Source organism: Folsomia candida, unplaced genomic scaffold (genome assembly GCF_002217175.1).
Source record: "Folsomia candida strain VU population unplaced genomic scaffold, ASM221717v1 Fcan01_Sc027, whole genome shotgun sequence".
Taxonomy (NCBI): domain Eukaryota; kingdom Metazoa; phylum Arthropoda; class Collembola; order Entomobryomorpha; family Isotomidae; genus Folsomia; species Folsomia candida.
Window position 1 is genome coordinate 929,559 of NW_019091219.1, and position 21,809 is coordinate 951,367.

Genomic DNA, 21,809 nt, shown 5'->3' on the forward strand with positions numbered 1-21,809 from the left:
GTCGTTGAGGCAACTTCTTTGTGACTGCAAACCAGAATAAAATGGTTTTGAAGATTCCCTCAGCGAAATCAACGACAGACAAAGTCCGGCGTGCTTTCCCGATCATCTGCAGAAGGAAAGTAAGGAAGAATCGTATGCTTTCCCGGAAGCACAAATACTCCTGATCGCAGTGGGCAAAAGATCGAATGACTTGGACCCCTAACTCCAGCAACACCATATTTAGGAACAAAACAAATTCACACTGGATTGTCCTGATAGGAATACGCATCATTTTCATAACTTTAGGAAACAAAACTTAACTTTACCACGGACAGAGCGAGTGAGGTGGTGTCATGATATGGGGTTTATGGAATGGGGTCCAATATCGTTTTGTTACGACTACTTTGAACTCACAGGGTTCTCAGATCATTTCAGAAGAACAATTACTTCCTCTGAAACAGACATTCGGACGTAAAGATCGCAGTCTTAACAAGATAATACCCAATATTATGCTCCTCGGCGATCAATGAAGTGGTCCCAAGACAATGATATCGACATTCTGCCTTGGCCAATGGGGTGTTTGGATCTAAATCCGATTGAAACTATTTAGGGATATTAGTCGCGTCTAGTTTATGCTAATACTCGGCAGTGTTCCATAGATTCAGAACAAAAACAAGGAATCAGTGATGCACAAGATTTAATGTCAATCTGTGATGTCAATAAGCCCGTGGGGTCAATAAATCGTCGATTTCTTTCTGATATCAATAATGTAGGTAGTTATACTGAGCATTATTGTGTAAGAGAATAGATAAAATACAAAATAACTGGCTAAAATGGAAATAATTCGAAACCTGTCCTTGTTTTACGAGCCACCTGATTTTGACATATTATTAGACAACTTCTCATCCACTGCATCAATTTTAACGAAACTTTGCAACGATACTACCAGGCACCGTAGTACGTAATGGTGAAAGAAACACATAAATATTTTGAAGGGCCTTTGAGAAATTGGAAAAAATCCTAGGTGTCCTTGTTTTGTGGGTCGCAGTGTACTTTGTCGAAATCCCCGTCGTTAAGTTAACAGAAATGATGTATTACATGACATGACATGGTTTAGTTAAAATAGAAAAGTCGCTGAACGTTGGCTTTAGGTATTCCGTCGAAACCCCCTTGTCGAGCTGAGAAAAACGATATACTATTTGGCATGGTTTTATTAAAATCGAACATTTTCTGGGAACCACACCCACTGGGGGTGCGGTTTCCCAATTTTAAGCATTCCGTCGAAACCTCCTTGTCGAGATGAGAAAAATGATATATCACATGACATGGTTTCGTTAAAATCGACGATTTGCTTGGAGCCACACCCACTGGGGGTGTGGTATCAAAATTTCAATGATTATATCGAAACCCTCTTGTCGAGCTGAGAAAAATGATATATCACATGACATGGTTTCGCTAAAATTGGAAAGTCGCCGAGGGCCACACCCACTGGGGGTGTGTCATGTGAGTATTAAAAATTTCCGCATATAATATATGCCTTAGGTTATTGTTGCACACCAAAATCTAATTTTTGTTTCCTCAAATACGGCTCCTATATATTTTTGGCCAAAATTTATTAAATCTGGCCCACTGTGCGCCGCTGAGAGCCAATTCATCATCGCGAAAAATTTGGCCTCTACGTTCTATTCGTCGGAAATGCGAAAATTTCTCGAGGATAATCCTACCGGTTTGGACGACTCCACACTTGCCATGCGACACACAGACCTGGTCAGAGAATCCTTCACGATTTATAAGAGCAAATCAAAATTGTGTGGGGCGAGGATGGATGCCAAATTTAGAGAAGAATTTACTTCAGAGTCGGATCGCCTTTTTGACATGTGTCAGTCCGTTAATCACACAACTGCAAGGCAGCCGAGGTGAGTAAGCACTTAGCGAAGCTGGGGGACGAATGTTATCTAATGTTAGCTAATTACAATATGCATAGTTGGCTCACTTCCCGATTGTACCTTATGTAATTGTTAGGCTGTCATTTAATTTGTTGATTTTAGTAGTAGGCAAAGGTTAGAGCAAGTTTATTGAATTTGTTGAAATGAAATCTAGAACCCAGGCATTCTGTCCAAATTATGAAAAGATGGTTACATACTATAGAAAATGCAGTGTGTAAACTGGGTTCCAGTTACACGTAGTAGAAGCAACTGGACCGAAAGATTCAGATGGAGGTATGAATATGAATATTGAGCTGATACGGGAAATCCGTAAAATACTTAGATGTGCAAGGCAATTGTTCATTGTCTGGTGTGAGTTTATTTATTTTAACTGGGTTGAGTTGTAAATATGTAAGTATTTCCCTAATTTGGCCAGATATACTTATTTTTGTGCGAGTAAATATGTATCTGATGTCGAAGGCGATGCTACCATTATCGGCGGCGGCTTGAATTTTATTCAGGGTCGGCGCTGCAGCGCGCCGCGGCTGCAAACCCTGAAAGTAGGGCAGACTGACAGGTTTTTTTATTCCTTCTGCCAAAATTATACCCAGAATTATCCAACGTCCTGAGACGGGGTTTTCAACAGGTTGGCCATGTCCTGGAGGTAAATATACATTTAAGTATATTATTAGGTAAGTATGTATAGCTCAGTCAGATAATGATGATTGGCAATGCCAATCGATCAAATTGAATTGATCGACCAAATTGATCGTTGACAAATGATTTGTAAACGATCAATATTATTTAATTCTATTATAATGGAGATTGGATGAAGTTAATTACAAAAAGCGTCCGGCTACCCACCAGAAATTTTCCAGGTTTTCTTTCCAATACGGTTTTCAAACAATTTTAGACGAAGTCATAAATCCTTTGTATTAATTTTTTAAGTAAAATTTTTCAAAAATGACAACAATTTGAAGTACTTGCTAAAGACTATTTTATTGGACTCACATAAAGGGTGTAATATATATTCATTTTCATTAATTAACCTTAATTGCATAATTGATTATTTATATACATATTTCACAATTGATGTCGTTCATTACTTACTCCTCCTCGTCCACACAACAATTTTGGCTGCACTGGTCGAAATCGGAATACGGACGAAGACAAACTCCCGCTGGGAGTTCCACCGCATTAGCGCAGTCCAACCCGGTCGGAAGGGCGCCATTAATATTTCTGTTACCCCGCAAATCAGCGTCTGCAAGGGCCCACGCAATTCCCAGCATGGCACGATAGTTCGGCCCCATAGCAAATTGTGCAATGGTGGCTTGTGATCCACACACCCGCACATCAGTTGTAGCGTCATTGCGTGCATAATAACCATAAACTTCGGCTTGTCCAGTGGTAGGGTTCCAGGTGCATACAAGCTTCCAGAAATATAATGGGATACGATGACCGGAAACCGTGTCGAGAGTTGCCTCCGATACGCCCGTCATTATGAAGCCATTACGTTGCTTGGCAAGGGCGGCAAGCTCTACTTCCACTGTGTGAGACCACCATCCCTGCGTTTGAAAATGTGGGAAATTACGACACTAAATTCAGGGTCTGATTCAGACCATCTGAAATCTTTGAATCTCACAATGCGATCGTGTCAATATGCGAAATGTAATATGCGAAAACGTTATTTGTCAACTGGGAGCTAATCAATTTGTTAAAACTCACATATTTACCGATTTCTGTGAATAATTTTAATGTCACTTACGCGGTTAAGATTTATATTTTGTGGGGCTTGATTGAGACTGCAACAAAGAATCGTGACACAGGTTTGGACATATATCATGGATTTATTTACTCGAATATAACGGAGAATTGAACTACTTAACGTGTACTAGGGCTGTCAAATCCGGATACTTTGATATCGGAAAATCCGGATTATTCAGATTTCGAATTATCCGAAATCCGGATTTTGCTTTGGAATCAATCCGGATTTCCTTAATTTAAAAACTAATTTTCATGTGCACTGCAAAGATACAAATTGTTGGGAAAAGTGTAAAGTAAAAAAAGTTTATTCATGTTATTCATCCCGGGTAGTTACTTTACCATATTGGACATCAAACTCATATTTTTTTTAAACTCCACATTTTTTTAGTACATCAACTTAAAAATATACCAAGAAACTATGCACATGGTCAAGAAATGTTAAACCATGATGAAGATTAAAAAAAGAGCTTAAATTTCGATTGCATATAATCAATAAGTATTCGACATCTATCAAACTCGTTCAAATATCAAGGAAATTGATAATAACAATAAATAATACAAATCCGGATTTGGGCTCAACCGAAACCGGATAATCCGAAATCCGGATTTGAAAATTCTGACCGGATTTGGCAGCCATAACGTGGACGTAACAATGATTGGTATAATCTAATAGGACACAATCAAACCATTAAACTTACCAGTAAAAAGTGGCCAAACGGACAGACGGAGTCCATTGCCAGTAGCAAGAAGGAATCAAGTGCCCTCGCTCATAACCTGTAGGATAAGGGGCCCCAAGACTACAATCGACTTCTGTAAAATTTAAATAATTAACTTGAAATTTCTTAATCCTGCCACTGGGCTCTCACGATGCCCTCAGATCAGCCCTCGCAATGTGAGATGATTATCCCCAAATTCAACCTGACGAATTTAAATTGTTTACGCTGAGAAATAAGCTCAATTATATTTCTGTGTTTTTTATTTAAATTGCGCGTGCTTTCGGCTGGCAGAGTTTTTAAATATCTACATATCTATTTAAATTTCCATTAAATCCGTTAAGTTTTCAACATGCCGTCACGTCTCGAATTTTGACCCGATTTCAAAAATTAAACATAACACTGAATCAGAATTGTTTACTTCTAAAATTACAAAAACTAATGTACACAAATTATGTACATTAGTTTTTGCGTTTTTTAAACACATTATGTAACATAATTTGTTTTTCACTCGAAATTTTCATGCTACATACATACTTATGAATATTTAGTAATTTAAAAAAATTCATTTAAAATCCGCTACATTTTTTAAAAACGACTTTAAAATTTTAGGGAAGTAAGATTTTGCAAAATGGTACATAATTTTTAAAATGATATACAAATTCGAAAACTGACATTTAAAAAATCCAAACTTTGGCTCCATATAATTCCGCCATACGCAAAAGCATCTGTATTTATTTTAAAAAAAGAACCGCAAAAATATGAATGGACTAATTTCTGAGCTTCATCACCCTGCAATTAGCCCGGTCAAAATTGGAAATAATCGCCTCACACCTCTCCATCATCAACTCAAATGCATCTCACCATCGTCAAAACGTCTCCAATTGTGTGACGGAGGACGCGTTCCTTGATTAGTGTTATCCATGCTGTACAAGGCGGTGGCTGAAACCGTGGTTTCAAGTGCGGTATCATATAAAATACTAATCATATTGAACCCTTGGTCAACCCCAATTGTCGCAGGAATTTGAATTTGATACACAATGAATCGGTTTTGAAACAACTGACCGTCACCCCGGCTTTTTAGGGTTTCTGAAGCAGAACAAATTTTAAGTCAGTTTCCAATTCAACTACACGAAAAGACAAGGTTTACCGTTGAAGTAATTTTTATCGCCCTCAATCGTTGCGGCGTAAGTGATTGGAGCGAGAAATATGGTCATCATTGTAAAAGCCAAAACCCTCATTTTGACAAGACTAGAGTTGTTCACAGTAGTTGTGTTTTAATTGTGTCTGAGCTGCGGTATGGATGACACACATACTTTTATCGAGTTGTTATCTTGTCCCTCTACATATGCGAGATTCGGAGAACGTGATAAGGCCAATTATCTCAAAACAAATTGGTCATGAGACCTGTACCGTAGTAATTAATTACAAACGTATGTATACATACATATGTGTGCGTCGCAGAAAAGTACGGCGACGGTTAAATTTTCCCTAATTTTGTATACATAGTGGGGTCATAAGTTCTCGTGAATGCATTTCCGGTGATAAATCGCAAAGTACTAAAGCTATTTGATAGCAATTTTTATGGATCAACAAGGTATTAATATTGTTTAGAAATCATAACTTCTTTTTCAAAATTTCTTCCACGGGCTTGTACGCAAGATATAACTCGTGACGGAAACAACTCGACCACGGCACGCACGGTTTTCATTGGAAAAGAGATCAGATCGTCAGTTAGTATGACCTCAGGCGTTCCACACTTGTGTGAGATTTAGAACGTACTTGTACCTATAATTTGGACCGCAAGTCATAATTTAGGGGATTAAGGTCTGCAAATGCTGATGACCTTTCTTGAGATGAAAAAAGTCAGGAAAATTCTTCCAAAGCGATTTTTGGACAATTTTGAACCATACGCAGGAGCAGTGTCTCATCGAAAGGTCCTATGCTGGTTTTCGAAGATTTTATGGTTCTTGGGTTCCACTATTGGCTCCAGGGCACTCCGAAAAAATTTCTTGGACTGGAACAGTTACTCTTTGCGGTAAAAACACAGATTTGCTTTCTCCAGCCAACTTTCTCTCATTCACACCATGCTGATGACTTCTTAGTGATTTGTGCATACTTAAATGGATGGCAGACTTCTGTAGAGCAAATATCTGGCCATTTTTTCTATTAAACTTTTCGCCAACGGTGGAAAATCTGAAATATTTTACTCACAAAAATTGGCGCGTATCTCGAAAGAGCAGTGGCCGTCACGAGTTATATCTTGCGTACAAGCCCGTGGACGAAATTTTGAAAAAGAAGTTATGATTTCTAAACAATATTAATACCTTGTTCATCCATAAAAATTGCTATCAGATAGCTTTAGTACTTTGCGATTTATCACCGGAAATGCATTCACGAGAACTTATGACCCCACTATGTATGTCCAACCGAATATCAAACCTTTGCATCCAAAGCAACCAAGTTTTAGATTTTGAGATTTTCAACCAAGTTTCTAAATTTTGTTCAAACCTTCAAATAATTTGCACAATATCCAATTATTTGTAAATTGCAAAAAAATTCATTCATTAATTTCATAAAATCTGCACAATTTCAAAAAATCGTCATAATTCATTTAATAATTAAAAAACATTACTAAATCTCCAAAAATTTGCACAATTTAAAAAATTCGTCCAAGAGGACCCTATTTTTTACAGTTTCAAAAATGTGTACTAAGTACATAATTGAAGACAACTGCATGATTCAAAAATGTTAAAAATTAAAAAAATGTATCGCAATAACATATAAGAAAACTGAAAAATTTGACGGAATTTTTTCAACTTATTTGAAAATTTTAAAAACTTAAAATAATAAAAAATGAACAGAAATTTTGGAAAAGGTTGTTGTCCACAAATCTATCACGCTATGACTTTTCACTCCATCAAGGGTGTGATATGAGTTTAAATAGAGCTAATAATTGTTCCTATCCTATAAAATTACACGGGTTTCACTAACGAGGGAACCTTTTATAGTGCCCGGAGCTCCCAGCATATCCACTATATACATTAGACACAGTTTTTAATATTAGTCCGATGATGTGACAAAATCTCCGTGTCAAAATGACATTTGGTCAAGTGGTGACGATTTTAGTGACGCGCCGAACGGCCATTTTCGCCATGTTTTTAGGACCGCAGGAACCCTTTCACTTCTTCATTACACGCTCCCCGTTCATCTCACTGAAATCTCAACTCATTTGTTCATCGATGAGACTGGCATCTAATTATTACAATATCATTACAATTTATTCACTACATATTTACAAGTTTTCAATATTGTTTTTTTTGTTTCAAATATTTGAGTTTTAAAAAATGTGGAAAAAATACAGCAACTTATTATGAATTTAAAGCAGAGGGATTTGTTCTTCAAAAAGTGCGCGTGAACATTTTATAAGTTTTAAATTCAAAAATAATATTGATAAGCAATAAATAGTAAATTGAAATGATATTGTAAATGTAGTTAGATTAAGTACTAGTGTGCTCAACGAGTAAATGAGTTGGGAATTCAGTAGCAAGATGAGGAGCGTGTGGCTGCACAATAGCTGCGCTATTGAAATCATGGGAGAAAGTGACCGTTCGGAGCGTCACTAAAATCGTCACCGCTTGACCAAATGTCATTTTGACACGGAAATTTTGTCACATCATCGGACTAATATTAAAAACTGCGTATAATGTATATAGTGGATATGCTGGGAGCTCCGGGCACTATAAAAGGTTCCCTGGTAAGTTATCGCGAACTATTTCGTTTCAACCTCAATTTGTACTACATCTTCTATGACACAGGCTTCATGAATTATCGGCCAAATAAAGGTAATTTGTGCAAAATCCTGGTGACACAGTACATAAGACTCCTTTCTGACTAGGAACACTAGGGAGGTGTGACCCCGACCTAGCAATGCCACTATATGCATTCGACGCATTTTTCAATTATAGTCCGACGGTGTAACAAAATTTCCGTGTAAAAATGACATTTGGTCACGCTGTGACCATTTTGGTGACGCGCGGAGGGCAGCCCTTTTCCTGCTGGTGGGGCCGTGGGGTGTGGTTGACGATGCGCTCCCTTATTCCAAATCATGGTCTAATCTCACGCCTTCAGGTACAAACTCAATCAAAATATATTGGACTTTTTTCAATTCTCACCTTCACTGTCAGATTTCCAAAATTTGCAGTTTCTGAAAAAAACTAAAATTAAAAAACAAATAGAAATTTTTGCGAAAAATTCGAGATTTGAGAAACTTTTCAGAAAAAATCGAGATTTCTGAAATTTTTGAAAAAAAAATTGAAATTTTTTTAAAAAATTTGCAATTTTTGAAAAAAATTTGAAATTTTTGAGAAAAATTTGAAACTTTTGGGAAAAATTCGAAATTTTTGAAATTTGTGAGAAAAATTCGAAATTTCTAAAATTATTAAGAAACATTTATTTCAAATGTCATGAAAAATGTGGAATTTGTTTTTAAATTTTAAAAATCTGACAGTGAAGGTGAGAATTGAAAAAAGTCCAATATATTTTGATTGAGTTTGTACCTGAAGGCGTGAGATTAGACCATGATTTGGAATAAGGGAGCGCATCGTCAACCACACCCCACGGCCCCACCAGCAGGAAAAGGGCTGCCCTCCGCGCGTCACCAAAATGGTCACAGCGTGACCAAATGTCATTTTTACACGGAAATTTTGTTACATCGTCGGACTATAATTGAAAAATGCGTCGAATGCATATAGTGGCATTGCTAGGTCGGGGTCATACCTCCCTAGTGTTCTTAGTGAGTTTTGATATTACGCCCTATTTACTATGTACTCGCACCTCATTTATAGAACATATGTATCTTATTTTGCTATAGGAAAAATTCAGATTTTCAGTAGTGACGTGACAAGAGGGGGGGAGGGGTCACGACGAGCGTGACAAAGGCGTGACAACAGGGGTGGGGGGGTCATAAACAAGGGCTTTTTTGCGTGACATAATTTATGGATCACCCCTTGGGCTATCGTTTTAAACGTTTTAACGAGAAAATTCAGAATATAAAGAATACTTATTCTTCTGTCCCTGTGGCGGGACCTTGGCGCTGTAAATGTTACCCAAATATCTTAATGTTTCAAAGTAAAAAATAATACCGGTATTTGTCAAGTCCTGTAATTCATCTTCTATATTATAAGCTGGAAATGTCTGTTGGCAGCGGAAGCGAAAGTTATTTTCCGCAACGGAAGTGAAAATTTGTTTGGATAATTTTTTAATTTTCCGAGTGTTATAAATTCATTTCACTTCCATCGACGCCAGACACTTTAAGAATAAAAAAAATATTGTGTGGTTAAACACTCGCCCGGAGGGAGACGGGCTTATACGCTAGTATTTTAATATTTAATCATATGTACTTTATTTAATTTAATAGGGCAATAATTTTATTAGGTGGATTTCTCTCAAACTAAGGTAAGATGACAAAGAATGAATTATCTGGGAGCAAATGTGTATAAATGCGGGCTCATTTCCGCTATTTTGGAGGCAAAATGCAAGAGGTTCGATTAGTGTCGTTAATTTCATCGTGTTATCAGTAACTAATTACGTGCCCACATATATAGCTAAACAAGTACAAGACATTTACGGGTTTCCCCACATAGTTGCGCTCCCATTGTGCAAGATGATTGATACATATACGCAGTGAAACGATTACGTGAAATTAGCAACATACATACCTAGTTATATATGTATACCAATCAATCATTTATTTAAATTGTAAAAACAATAATCTCAATTGCTTGTCAGAGTACTTAATAAAATTCATTGAAATTCAAGCAACTTAATTACATCTGTCAATCACATTTTGTCACCATCAATTAATGATTAAACATACATACATATTATTGGTTTCGTAAAAATCGGAGCGAGACCGCTTGCGTCATCGCATTGTAAGTATATGGTAAAATCTATTTTATTTGACTTACATATTGAAGATCAATTTCGGTTTATCTTTTCCCGGCCCCGGGCAAACGTAATCAACAAAACCAGCAATATATCCTTACTTTTTGCTAATCTCAATTAAAAATTATATATTTTTTTCTATTTCTTGCTTCAGTCATGTCATCCGAGAGTACGAGAATACTTCCGGAAAATAAGTAAGATGACCAGTGAAATTAAACTCATAGATTACGAATTACAGTGAAATTAAATATTCCCGCTCTGCTTGGTTCAAGCTAATTCTTTATATGCATTTACGACGATTTATTTATTTATACTCATCCTTCATAAAATTGTCGATGTCTTATTTTTATGTAACTAATAATGGAGGTCTCCCAACGTATGCTCACAGATTTGGAACAAATTAGCGTCAATCGATCGCTAATATTATTAGCATGAAATTTGCAAATAGAACTAATTATGTGCCAATTCGCAGGTTTGGAGGAGCTATTTGCATCCAAAGCGGGGGAAATGCGCAGGAGATTTGGAAAATAAAAAATTTGTCAGCCTAGGGGGTGCGTTTTCTCCTCTTTTTATGCAAATATCTCTGCAAAACCTGAGCATTGGCAGATAGTTCCATTTGCAAATTTCATACTAATAATATTCGTGATCGATTGACGCTAATTTGGTCCAAATATATGACCATACGTTGGGGGACTTCCATCTCATCAATTATGCCTCGTCATCCAAGCAGCAATCCTCGCCGCACTGATCGACCTCCGAATACGGAACTAGACACCGTCCGGCAGGGAGTTCCAGGGCATCCGCGCACTCCACACCGGTCGGAAGTACGCCATTAATATTCCGGTTATCCCTCAAATCCGCGTCTGCAAACTCCCACGCGTTTCTCAACACTCTGAAATAGTTTTCCCCCATCGCCTCGCGTGCAATGGTGTTTTGTGAGGCACACACCCTCTCACCCGCAGCAGCATTGCTGCCATAATAACCATAAACTTCGGCTTGTCCAGTGGTAGGGTTCCAGGTGCATACAAGCTTCCAGAAATATAATGGGATACGATGACCGGAAACCGTGTCGAGAGTTGCCTCCGATACGCCCGTCATTATGAAGCCATTACGTTGCTTGGCAAGGGCGGCAAGCTCTACTTCCACTGTGTGAGACCACCATCCCTGCGTTTGAAAATGTGGGAAATTACGACACTAAATTCAGGGTCTGATTCAGACCATCTGAAATTTTTGAATCTCACAATGCGATCGTGTCAAGTGTAACCCTCCGATTTGGTTGAAATTTTGAAATTATGTGGTCCATGTCAATATAGCCAATGTTTCTGCAGGCAGTTTGTGCGATGGTGGGAAGTTGTCAAAATATGCGATTTTTAGCACGGGAAGGGAATTGACGCTGAGTTTACTTCCTCCGTCTGGTAAAAATCGCCCGTTTTACGACTTTGCCCTAAAATATTTTGACAAATTTTGACCATCGCACAAACTGTGTGAAGAAACTTTGGTTGTATTGACTTCGACCACGTAATTTCGAAATTTCAACCAAATCGGAGGGTTACACTTGACACAATCGCATTGTGAGACATGATCTCTGGATATAAAATCGTGACAGTGACCAAACTCAAAAACATTAACTATAGAAAAGCATACGTTCCATATGCTTCAATATATATTTCAATTCTTTGAATTTCACCACAGTCACGATTTTAGCCCTCAAACTTGTCCTTAGCGAAAAATTCCTGTAGCGTCAAAAAAATCGTACTTTAGGTTTTCACTTAAAGAGTATACTTTACGCTGAATTTAGCTAAATAGTTAGTGACTAAGGATAGAATTCAGAGTGCATATGCTTCTAAAACCATGCCAATATTTTTAGGAGTACTTAAATATGTTATTTGTTCTAATATCAATTATTACACGGTTGAAAGTTGGATTTTGCGGGGCTTGGTTGGCACTGAAATGAAAATCACGTACTAAATTACGTATTGTGCTTAATCAATGTGCAGTATTTAGTTTACCAGAAAAAAGTTCCCAAACGGACGGTCTCTGTCCATCGCCAGTAACAAGAAGGGATCAAATGCCCCCGATCATAACCTGTAGGATAAGGCGCTGACGGATATTTACAGTCGACTTCTGTAAAGTTAAATTAGTCAATTTAATTTAGTCAAATACTTGAACTCCTTCTTAACCCGAGCTTCTCTTATGCTAATTGTGAACCAGGCCTCATTAGTACTACTCAACTTCGCCTTAACTCAAATTCGGCTCAACTCATATGATAGCGACTCAAACTCAAATTATTTCATGTAAGAAAACTCACCTTTTTTAGAGTAACGTGTTTACGAACATATGTATTTAAATAAATACGCTCAAAAGATATGCTACTGTAAATTTTATTACAGAGCATGGACATCCTTACTGAGAAGACTTCAACAATTTTTCTTACCTACTTATGATTTTTTTTGGATAATTAACTTGCTCGATGTGAAGCCCCTTGTTCTGGGCTACAAGTCTGCAGCGCTTTTTCCTTGATGAAAACACTTCCAGACACTTTTGAACGCTTATTTTTAACCACTCGTCCTTTAGACTTTTCCGAAGTCCATTTCAAGTCGTAGGTAATTTTTACATTTTCTCCACGACGCACAGCAAATTGACCTTGTCCCGTTACAGTCATCTACCCTGAACTAAGCTTCGTCGAATGTGATCACGTATTGGTCCCTATCTCCAGCAAGGTGATTCTGGTACAGCTTTTTAGCGTAAAAACTTGCGAAAAGCGATATGATTCTCGTTCAACGCATGCAGTTTTGTTTTCTTCCGTTTGATTTTATCCAAATCTCTTTTAATGACTATTCGAATAATTGTGGGGGTCGATTTTAGAGGTTTCGCCATACTGCTAATGCTCTTTGGGATTTCCTGCATAATCAAACGGTTGAGCTCCGTTTTTAGCTTATTCGACCCTTCTGCAAAGGGGAGGTTTTTATGGGGAGGAGGCAGTCCCTGATTAATTGTTGTGTTCTAACAACTTCTATATTTAATATTGTATAAATTAAGACCAAAGAAATTTCATGTCAACTTGCATTACGCCTTTTCTGTCACATTTCCGGTGAAAATCCGTCTGGAAAACTTTTTCCTAGTACCTCCACTGGAAATGGTCAGGGAAGAACCATTTTTAAGAATTTTTAGTAGAAAAAAATCAGAGACTTATTTTATTGGTTTGCCTATCAAACAGTGTGGACAATGTTTGCGTAAGTTGTGCCAGTTTTTTCGCGCGAGCGTTTGAAAATTTCACAGTAAGGATGGCCCATGCTCTGTACACATCGGGGATCCTATATTTATCAGTTTATTTTCATAAAGGTGAAAAGCTCGAGATGGTCAAACCATCAATAAAAAGCCCAACTTTGAAAAATTTAATAAGCTTGTCCCTAATTATGACATTCCTTTAATGTCCGTTTTTAGATGCTTCAAGTTATGCATAACCGAAAAATAATTTACCCGGGTCACTAATTATACCAGGTTTGAAATTGTAGTTGGATTAGTGTCGCCCTTAGGCCCGGCTATAAATAGAGTCTTTACGGTATACTCAATTCAAACTAACAATGGAGGTCTCCCAACGTATGCTCACACATTAGAACGAAATTAGCCTCGATCACAAATATAATTAGCATGAATCTTTGGAAATGGAACTATCTCCCAATGCGCTGGTTTGGCAGAGATATTTGCATCCAAAGCGGGGGAAATGCGCAGGAGATTTGGAAAATAAAAAATTTGTCAGCCTAGGGGGTGCATTTTCTCCTCTTTTTATGCAAATATCTCCGCTAAACTTGAGCATTTGCAAGTAGTTCGATTTGCAAATTTCATTATAATTATATTTGTGATCGAGTCACGCTAGTTTGGTCCAAATCTGTGAGGAGACGTTGGGAGACCTCCATTATCATGAGTCAAATGAGTTAACCCTAACTTATTGCCCGTCTTAAGTCCTCAGTTCAAAAGCAACCAACCATTGAAATATAGTCTCCAAGAAGATGTCGGTGGACGCGTTCTTCCCGCAGCGTTTTCACTGTTGTACAGGCCTGTCGATGAAACCGTCGTTCTAAGTTCGGTATCATATACAATACTCATCATGCTGAAATCCCATCCATTCGTATTTATCGCGGGAATTGGATAGATAAGGTATCGGCCTTGCAACAAGTGACCGTCACTCTGACCTTGTAGGGTTTCTGAGGCGGAAGAAATTTTAAATTAATTATGAACTCAAAGAACAAACAAGGGGAAAAGACTTACCGTTCCAGTAATGTTTTCCGTCCTCAATCATTGCTGCGTGTGTGACTTGAGCGAGGAATAAGGTCATTAGTGCAAAACTTACCGCCAACATTTTTGCGAGCGTCGTAAAATTGCGGATTTGTAGGGACGAGTTGTATTTTAATATGACTGCGATGCGGTATGGATGTCACGTATGTTTATACCGAGTTCTTATCTTGTCCATCAACTCTCAACCGATATGGGATTCGGAGAACGTGATAAAACCACTTTAAACCAAATTTGTCATGGATCAGAGCTGTGGTAATTAATTGGTTTTGTAATTACTAAAGGCGTCCAGACATGCTTTTGACGAATTCTCAGTTGAATTCCTCTGGCGGGGAGTCGAATTTTGAACTGATTTTTGGTAGGCTGCAAGATGATATCCTCAAAAAGCTATGTTTAAAATTTTAGGGCGATAGCTTCACAAAGTCCCCCTCCAGCGCCCCCAGAGTTAGAAAGTGCCAAAAACACACTTTCCAAACGTAATTACTCATGTAGCTTGATAACCTCTGAGGTCAGAGGTGAATAATTGCTAATATTACAACAATCCACAAATCCACAAACCACAAAAATCTTCCACACCACGGTCCACTTTGTGGATACCCACTGTGGGTTGAACAGCTATGCCCGCGTGGCCTTGTTCCAAGCGTCAAAATTGCCGACCTCAATAGGTGGGTATCGCTTTACAAATTCTGATGAGAAAATTAAGAATATCCGACCCCCTGCAAAAGTAGAGGTAGATGACTAACAGTAAGAGTCTTTAACTCTTTACCAAGGGTCTTTAACTTCATCCAGAGGCTATCCATAACTAAACACGGAGACCGCCTCAATTCATCTAGCGTTGCGTAATTTATGGACGTCCCCCCATAATTAGTAACGAACCACGTACTCAAGTAATTAAATAGTTCTGCAAGGTACAACACGGTTTTACCCACGTTTTTACACTCCCATTGTGCAAAATGATTAATCGGCACATTAAAAAGATTACGCACGTGTATATAATTGATGCCGAAGTTATTTAGTGATAACAGTGAAAAATTTATTTAACCTGTACAAATATATAATGATTATATTGCTTGTCAGTGTAATAATATTCATTGAAATTCAGACAAATTTATTAGGTTTGTCAATCACATTCTGCCATGATCAAGTAATGATTAAATATAAACTAAATTGCTAAGTATGTTTCCAGCGTCCCCAAGGGTTATAACTACGCACATAAAAAACTAATGCGCGTGGTTGCATATGTTCATGCTTGCCTTCAATCGGAATGATTTACGGCTCAAGTGGATTTTGTCATATTTACTATTTACAAACTGGAGAAACACACGCGAATTTATTGGACATATGTACGTACACGAATGTATACACACCTGGTCAAAAATTTAGTTTTCATTCAAAAGTCAGTCATCATTCGATCAAAATCAAAATCAAAAAATCAAAATCATCATCATCATTCGATCAAAAGTCAGTAGATTTCTGACCGAATGTTTTTTATTGACAATCCCTCATTTTCTTTCAAATTCATTTGATTTCCCTTCGGCAGACTTCATTTCGTTCTTCGCCCCATGTAAAGGGTGGAAGTAGTGAAATATCGATCTATCCGCATTCGCTCATGTGAAATGACCGAATTCTTCAGTCATTTTAAGTCAAATGACAGGGAATTCATTTTCATTCACTGTCATAATCACTCAAATGAATGATGGTAAGCATGTAAAAACCTATGTATATTGCAACCTCTATAAACATATATTGCACAAATATTGCACAAAGGTTTTGAGCTTAGTTTTGTAAGTAGATTTCAGAAATAAGGATTCCCCGGCGCAAATCGTCATGTGGTGAGATACAAAATTTTGAATTTTTATAGAAATTGATTCCCATTGTGTATTTGGGATCCGCTTGTTTGTTCCATATATGTACATATCCCTAGCCCTGTATTCTGTGTGATACACGTGTAATAAGATAATTTTCATTTCAATTTGAAATTCTCAATCTTCCATGAACTCTTAAAATATTCAAATTGATAGCTACCGAATCGTATTACGTACTCTCCATTCTCGCAGAACTGAACTTTTACAGAATTTGAGAATGATGAGAAACTACGCTACTGCCAGTCTCAAATTGCCTCAAGTTATTCGGAAGGCAGACTTGAGACTGGCGGTGGCAGTGGCAGGATGGCCACGAGCTTTTATTTTTTTAATTTTGAAGATTATTATGGCGTAATAATAAATCAATGACGTAGAGTTGAAAAAAATGACCTTCAACCAGTTTTGGGGCCAGAAAACCGAAGATCTCGACACCCTGATTTTTTAAGCGATCCGGGGTAATATTTTAAAAACGGTTGCAAATCACTGAATACAACCAATTAGGGAAATGAAGCTACTAACATTAGGTCAACAAAATATCCACTCCTAGTCCATCATCTCATGTGGGAAGGTTAGGTTAGGTTAGGTTCGGGAGGCTAAAGGACAAAACCTGGATTGAAATTTTGCAAATGATTAGAAATTCAAAATTTTCGATGCAAAAAGAACATTACAAAAATGCCAACATTTTTAGAAATAATGTTACCCTTATGAAAAGTTAATGCACTCTAAAAAACATTTAAATAAATGGTACAATACCTGTTCATTTTACTTCATTTGACTTATTATGATACTAAATTATGCTGACTGAAAATGAAATTCCAGTAGTTTGAATATTTAAAAATGCCTGAATAATTCCGTCATTTCAGAGGAATGACTGTGAATGAAATAATTTTTCAACCTACACTTAATTCACGGGACGAATTACATAAGAAATGGAGTCGTATCAACTGAAATAAAATAAATTTGAATGAAAATGTTCAGTCAGAAATCGGGATCACGACTTTTCAATGAAAACTAATTTTTTTGAACAGATATAAATCACACTAAATCCAGAGTAGCGTGAACTTATTAAAGAGTAAAGTTTTCCCTGGATTTAGTACAGTTAACTTAATTTAGAGCGTGCAGTTACGTTTCAAAAGGGTGCCAATATTTTTAAGGATGCACTCACCTCCGTGTTGGCCACAGGCACACGTTGTCCAACTGGTTCCTCCCAAACGCCAAGTATCAACTTTTCTATTGAATTCGGACATCTGGCTATCATTTCGGATAGGGGGAACTTGTCCAGTGATTTACCACTTGTTTGCCCGCAGATGCTCTTGTACTTCAAGATCTTTAACTTTGTACAGGGTGCGAAATCTGGATAAAAGTTGGCCGTTATGGCGACCTCTTCCAAGTTGGGGGCAGAGTTTAGAATCCCCTGGAAAATTGTGACCTCCCCCGATGAGTTTTCTTTACTAGGAAGTGAGTCCCTTCCCTGGAAGGTGAACGACCTAAAATATTCCTTACAATAGAGGTCTCCAAACGTATATTCACAGATTTGGACCAAACTAGTGTCAATCGATTACAAATATAATTGGTATGAAATTTGCGAAAGGGACCACCTGCCAACGCGCAGGTTTGGCGGAGATATTTGCATTTGAAATAGGGGAAACCGTATATGTATTTGGGACACAGAAAATGAACAAATATTTAGTTTCAAAATTTTGAATGACTGAATAATGAATGAATCCTTTTTTACAATTGAAAAAAGTTTGAATGTAGAAATTGTTTCAGAGCAGGTATAATGTCTCAAACAATTATCTATTACGCATTTAATTCATAGCGACCTTAAATATGGGAGGGGTAGAAATTGTGGCGCCCCCAGAGCGTCGTTATCCCCCCATTTCTCAACCAGGATGGATAATCTATTTCGGAAGTTGTACCCCGTCCAAGATTCGTTCAATCTGGGTCCGTAAACATTATCCGTGTAGAGTTCAAGTCGGGTCAAAATTTTGGAAACCTCCGGCATGACGATGACACCGTAACAAGCGGGGTTTTTGGATTGGAATCTACAATTTCTGACGCAACTGCAGCAGGCAGATGTCAGATTCAGATAAATGTTCCTGGCCAGGTTGGGATTAAAGGAGGGCATCCCCCCCACGTCGGAAAATATGAGGCGTCCCCTCCGCCCGAGAACGGTGGCGCCCACATCCGGCCAAACTGTGCACACGGATCGGACCGAGTTCTTCAGGGTGAGGAAATCCAACTGAGAGAAAATGCTTGCCAGGATCTAAAACAGTGTCAAGAGATACACTCTTAGAAATTTGGTTACGATTATAACCAAAATATAAACGTATATCTATGACTCCACTGCCGTGGTTATAAATTTGTCATCGCGTGGTTACGAGTTGTCACCGACTAATTATAAAATTTCACCGAGTTGGTATTAAATTTTCACCAGAGCTAGATAATAAATTTATAACTAGTTGGTGATAAACTCATAATCACGGCTGTAGAGTCAAATACGTTTACTGCATTTTGGTTATAATCGTAACCCCATTTCTAAGAGTGTATGCCTTTAACCACAAGACGAACATATTTATATGTTTCTACCACCAGGGTTATAAATTTGTCATCAACTGGTCGTAAACCTACATATTACCACTAGTGACTAAATTAATACCTGTGATAAAAAAATTGAACCCAAGTCTGTGTAAACCATGGCCGTAGTCTACTTAATTGATTAAATCGTAACCGCATTTTTTAAGAGTGTATTTAAACTTGATCTGACAAAGTGTTGGGTTATAAAATAATTTACAATTTACAACAGTTAAATAATAACAACCAGATTTTTGAATTACCACAGGATTCATAATTGCTTCATCTATCGGAGAAATTTCTGACAGCTCCAGGTTACCCATATCAACCACCATCTCGGAAATGATGGCATCCATCTTACATCCGTAAATATGCATAACTTCCACTAATTAAACCGTTGGGTGATGTGAACTATTACAGAAGGGTTGGGCACTTACGTGGATACAAATTCGATCTTGAATAACCCCGGAACGGTTTGTCGTAGCGGGTCAAAATTTTGAACAGAGGAGCATGTTATACTCAAATAGTTGTGTGCAAAAAACCAACTCTCTACTTTCAAAAATGTCTCCCCCACAGTCCCCAGAAGCTGAGACACCCATGAAACCTCTTTCCAAACTTAAATACTCGTACAACAGAATTGCTAAACACTCTAAAAGTGAATGGAAAACAGTTCCGAAATCTACAATCAATAGGGTATTAAAAAATATAGGTGAAAAGCGATAAATTTTGAGTAAAGGGCAACCACCACCCCCTGAAAGAAGGCAAAAAAAGAGCTAATTTCGACCGTGCATAGGAAAATTGACCTATTGACCTTCGAAAACAATCCACTGACCCAAAAGGAAATTTCTCGTAAGGTCGGGGTGTCTAAGCGTTCAGTGAAAAGAGAAATTAACATTTTGAAGAAACGACTTCGTCGGAAAAGCCGTGTGCATCAGCTGACTGAAAAGTAGGAAAAAAATCGCGCCCGTGTTTACAAAAAAAATTATTCGAATTTTTTGTGAAGGAATATGAGTGAGTTATTGGTGACATTTGACGAGGCACTAATATCTCTACAAGTTACTAATGAGGTTCGAAGAGCTTACTACACGACAAATGTCGAAAACAATTCACTCAAGTTGGTGCTTCTTTGTAAGTAGAACTTTTTTAAACAGTTGGTAGTCGTGGGTGCAATGTCAGGTCGTGGTGTCCTCCCACTTATCAAAGTCCCCCAAAAAGTGAAGGAATCTTCGAAGTATTATGTGGACCGTATATTGAAACCACTTTTAGAATAACATTTTCCTAAATTGCACGGTAAAAAAATAATTAAGGTGAGTTTTCATCATGACGGTGCGTCTTCCCAGACGGCAAATTGAACCAAGATAATGCAAAGGACCTTGAAGCTAGATTGGGGATAAAAATCATTTCGAATAGTGAATTACCTGTACAATCCCCCGACATAAGTCAAATGGACTTATTTGGGGTCGGATACTTGAAAATAAAAATTTTTCTGCGGAGACCGAATTTTTTAGACGAAGTTTGGAAAGAGTAAAAATGAGTGTTTGAACTTCTGGGGCTGTGGGGGAGGCATTTTTGAAAGTAGAAAGTTGAATTTTTGCACACAACTATCTGAGGACAACATGCTCCTCTGTTCAAAATTTTGACCCGCTACGACAAACCGTTCCGGGGTTATTCAAGGTCAAATTCGTATCCACGTACGTGCCAAACCCTGTAAATATTCTGCAAACAAAATATGTTTATTTAAATTCCAGTAAAAATGCTTACAAATGAAGTAAGTCCAGAAAAATAAAGAAAAGTGTACACGAACTAATAATTTGAATCTACAGGATTACGCGATTTAAATAATTATATTACACAACTATGTAAATTATTAAATCACACGTGTGTTAAAGGTATGTATCCATTAAATGAGAGCAACATATGATTTCTGCCCTATCCTTGTAATAATGGATGCACAGGAATGTACATACATACATACATATTACAAATGCAGAGTTAAACGTTGACATCGGAATGGAGAACGTTTTTTGCATGAATTCACTTCTACATATCCATTGATACATACGTGTATCTACGTTGTGCAAAAATAATTGAACCCAAGCTACATAAGCAGATATACATAAAACCATGTGTCATGTTATGCATGTATTTGGATATGTAAACGACCATGACGAATTTAACGTCACAATTGCATCATAATAGATGATCAAATGTACTCGATCAATATTAATGACTTAATTTAATAATTCACTGTAAGAAATCTGGTTGTAGTCGTGAAGATATTGAATGCTTTATATGTATTAAAGCTGTTACCGCTTGGTATTAAAATTATACCGGTACATACGTATGTAAAAATTGCTAGATAGGGGAAAACTTTAGTACCGGGTTATTATACCTATTCATACAGTATGCAACATATATTGCTATTATAAAAAAATATTTATTTATATCGACATGATGCCGTGATTTTTAAACCGTCAAAAGTATCTGCCGACAATTCCCTCGTCGGCGATTTCTAAATCCGAAAAATTGCCGGAGTTACATACGTGTAGCTCTGATTTTAGTGGTCCAACAGGTACGCAATTAAATTATTTATAACGGCATCATCAAATATACATATATTGTATAGTTCTGGAGTAATGCAAACCGGGTCGAAGAATTTCACTGATTAGCTTTAGTACTTTATTGCTCCTTGGTCGGTGTCCCGTCAAAAACGCGAAGGTTGAATTACATCATCGCCAACTTTAAGTCTGCAA

At 37.5% G+C, this 21,809-nt stretch overlaps 2 protein-coding genes across 7 annotated transcripts; both read right to left on the bottom strand.

Moving 5' to 3' along the window:
• Positions 1-2,883: 2,883 nt before the first annotated feature.
• On the bottom strand, positions 2,884-5,656 carry LOC110859694. Its single transcript, XM_022108664.2, has 5 exons — positions 5,532-5,656; positions 5,246-5,470; positions 4,367-4,478; positions 3,670-3,706; positions 2,884-3,469 (listed from the first exon to the last, which is right to left on the bottom strand). Exons 1-5 carry the CDS (start codon positions 5,620-5,622, stop codon positions 3,011-3,013), a joined length of 924 nt encoding a protein of 307 aa, XP_021964356.1. The 5' UTR covers positions 5,623-5,656; the 3' UTR covers positions 2,884-3,010.
• A 4,399-nt stretch (positions 5,657-10,055) lies between these two features.
• On the bottom strand, positions 10,056-20,978 carry LOC110859679. 6 transcript variants are annotated; one of them, XM_035859685.1, is made up of 9 exons: positions 20,752-20,978; positions 19,320-19,467; positions 18,306-18,748; positions 17,648-17,969; positions 14,597-17,089; positions 14,314-14,532; positions 12,337-12,451; positions 12,236-12,272; positions 10,056-11,491 (listed from the first exon to the last, which is right to left on the bottom strand). In XM_035859685.1, exons 5-9 carry the CDS (start codon positions 14,685-14,687, stop codon positions 11,036-11,038), a joined length of 918 nt encoding a protein of 305 aa, XP_035715578.1. In that variant the 5' UTR covers positions 14,688-17,089; positions 17,648-17,969; positions 18,306-18,748; positions 19,320-19,467; positions 20,752-20,978; the 3' UTR covers positions 10,056-11,035. The 6 variants fall into 6 exon arrangements, with proteins under 6 accessions (XP_035715578.1, XP_035715577.1, XP_021964374.1 ...); XM_035859684.1 differs by having other exon boundaries at positions 17,648-18,748; positions 20,761-20,978; XM_022108682.2 differs by lacking the exon at positions 19,320-19,467 and having other exon boundaries at positions 17,648-18,748; positions 20,818-20,978.
• Between the last annotated feature and the right edge of the window lie 831 nt (positions 20,979-21,809).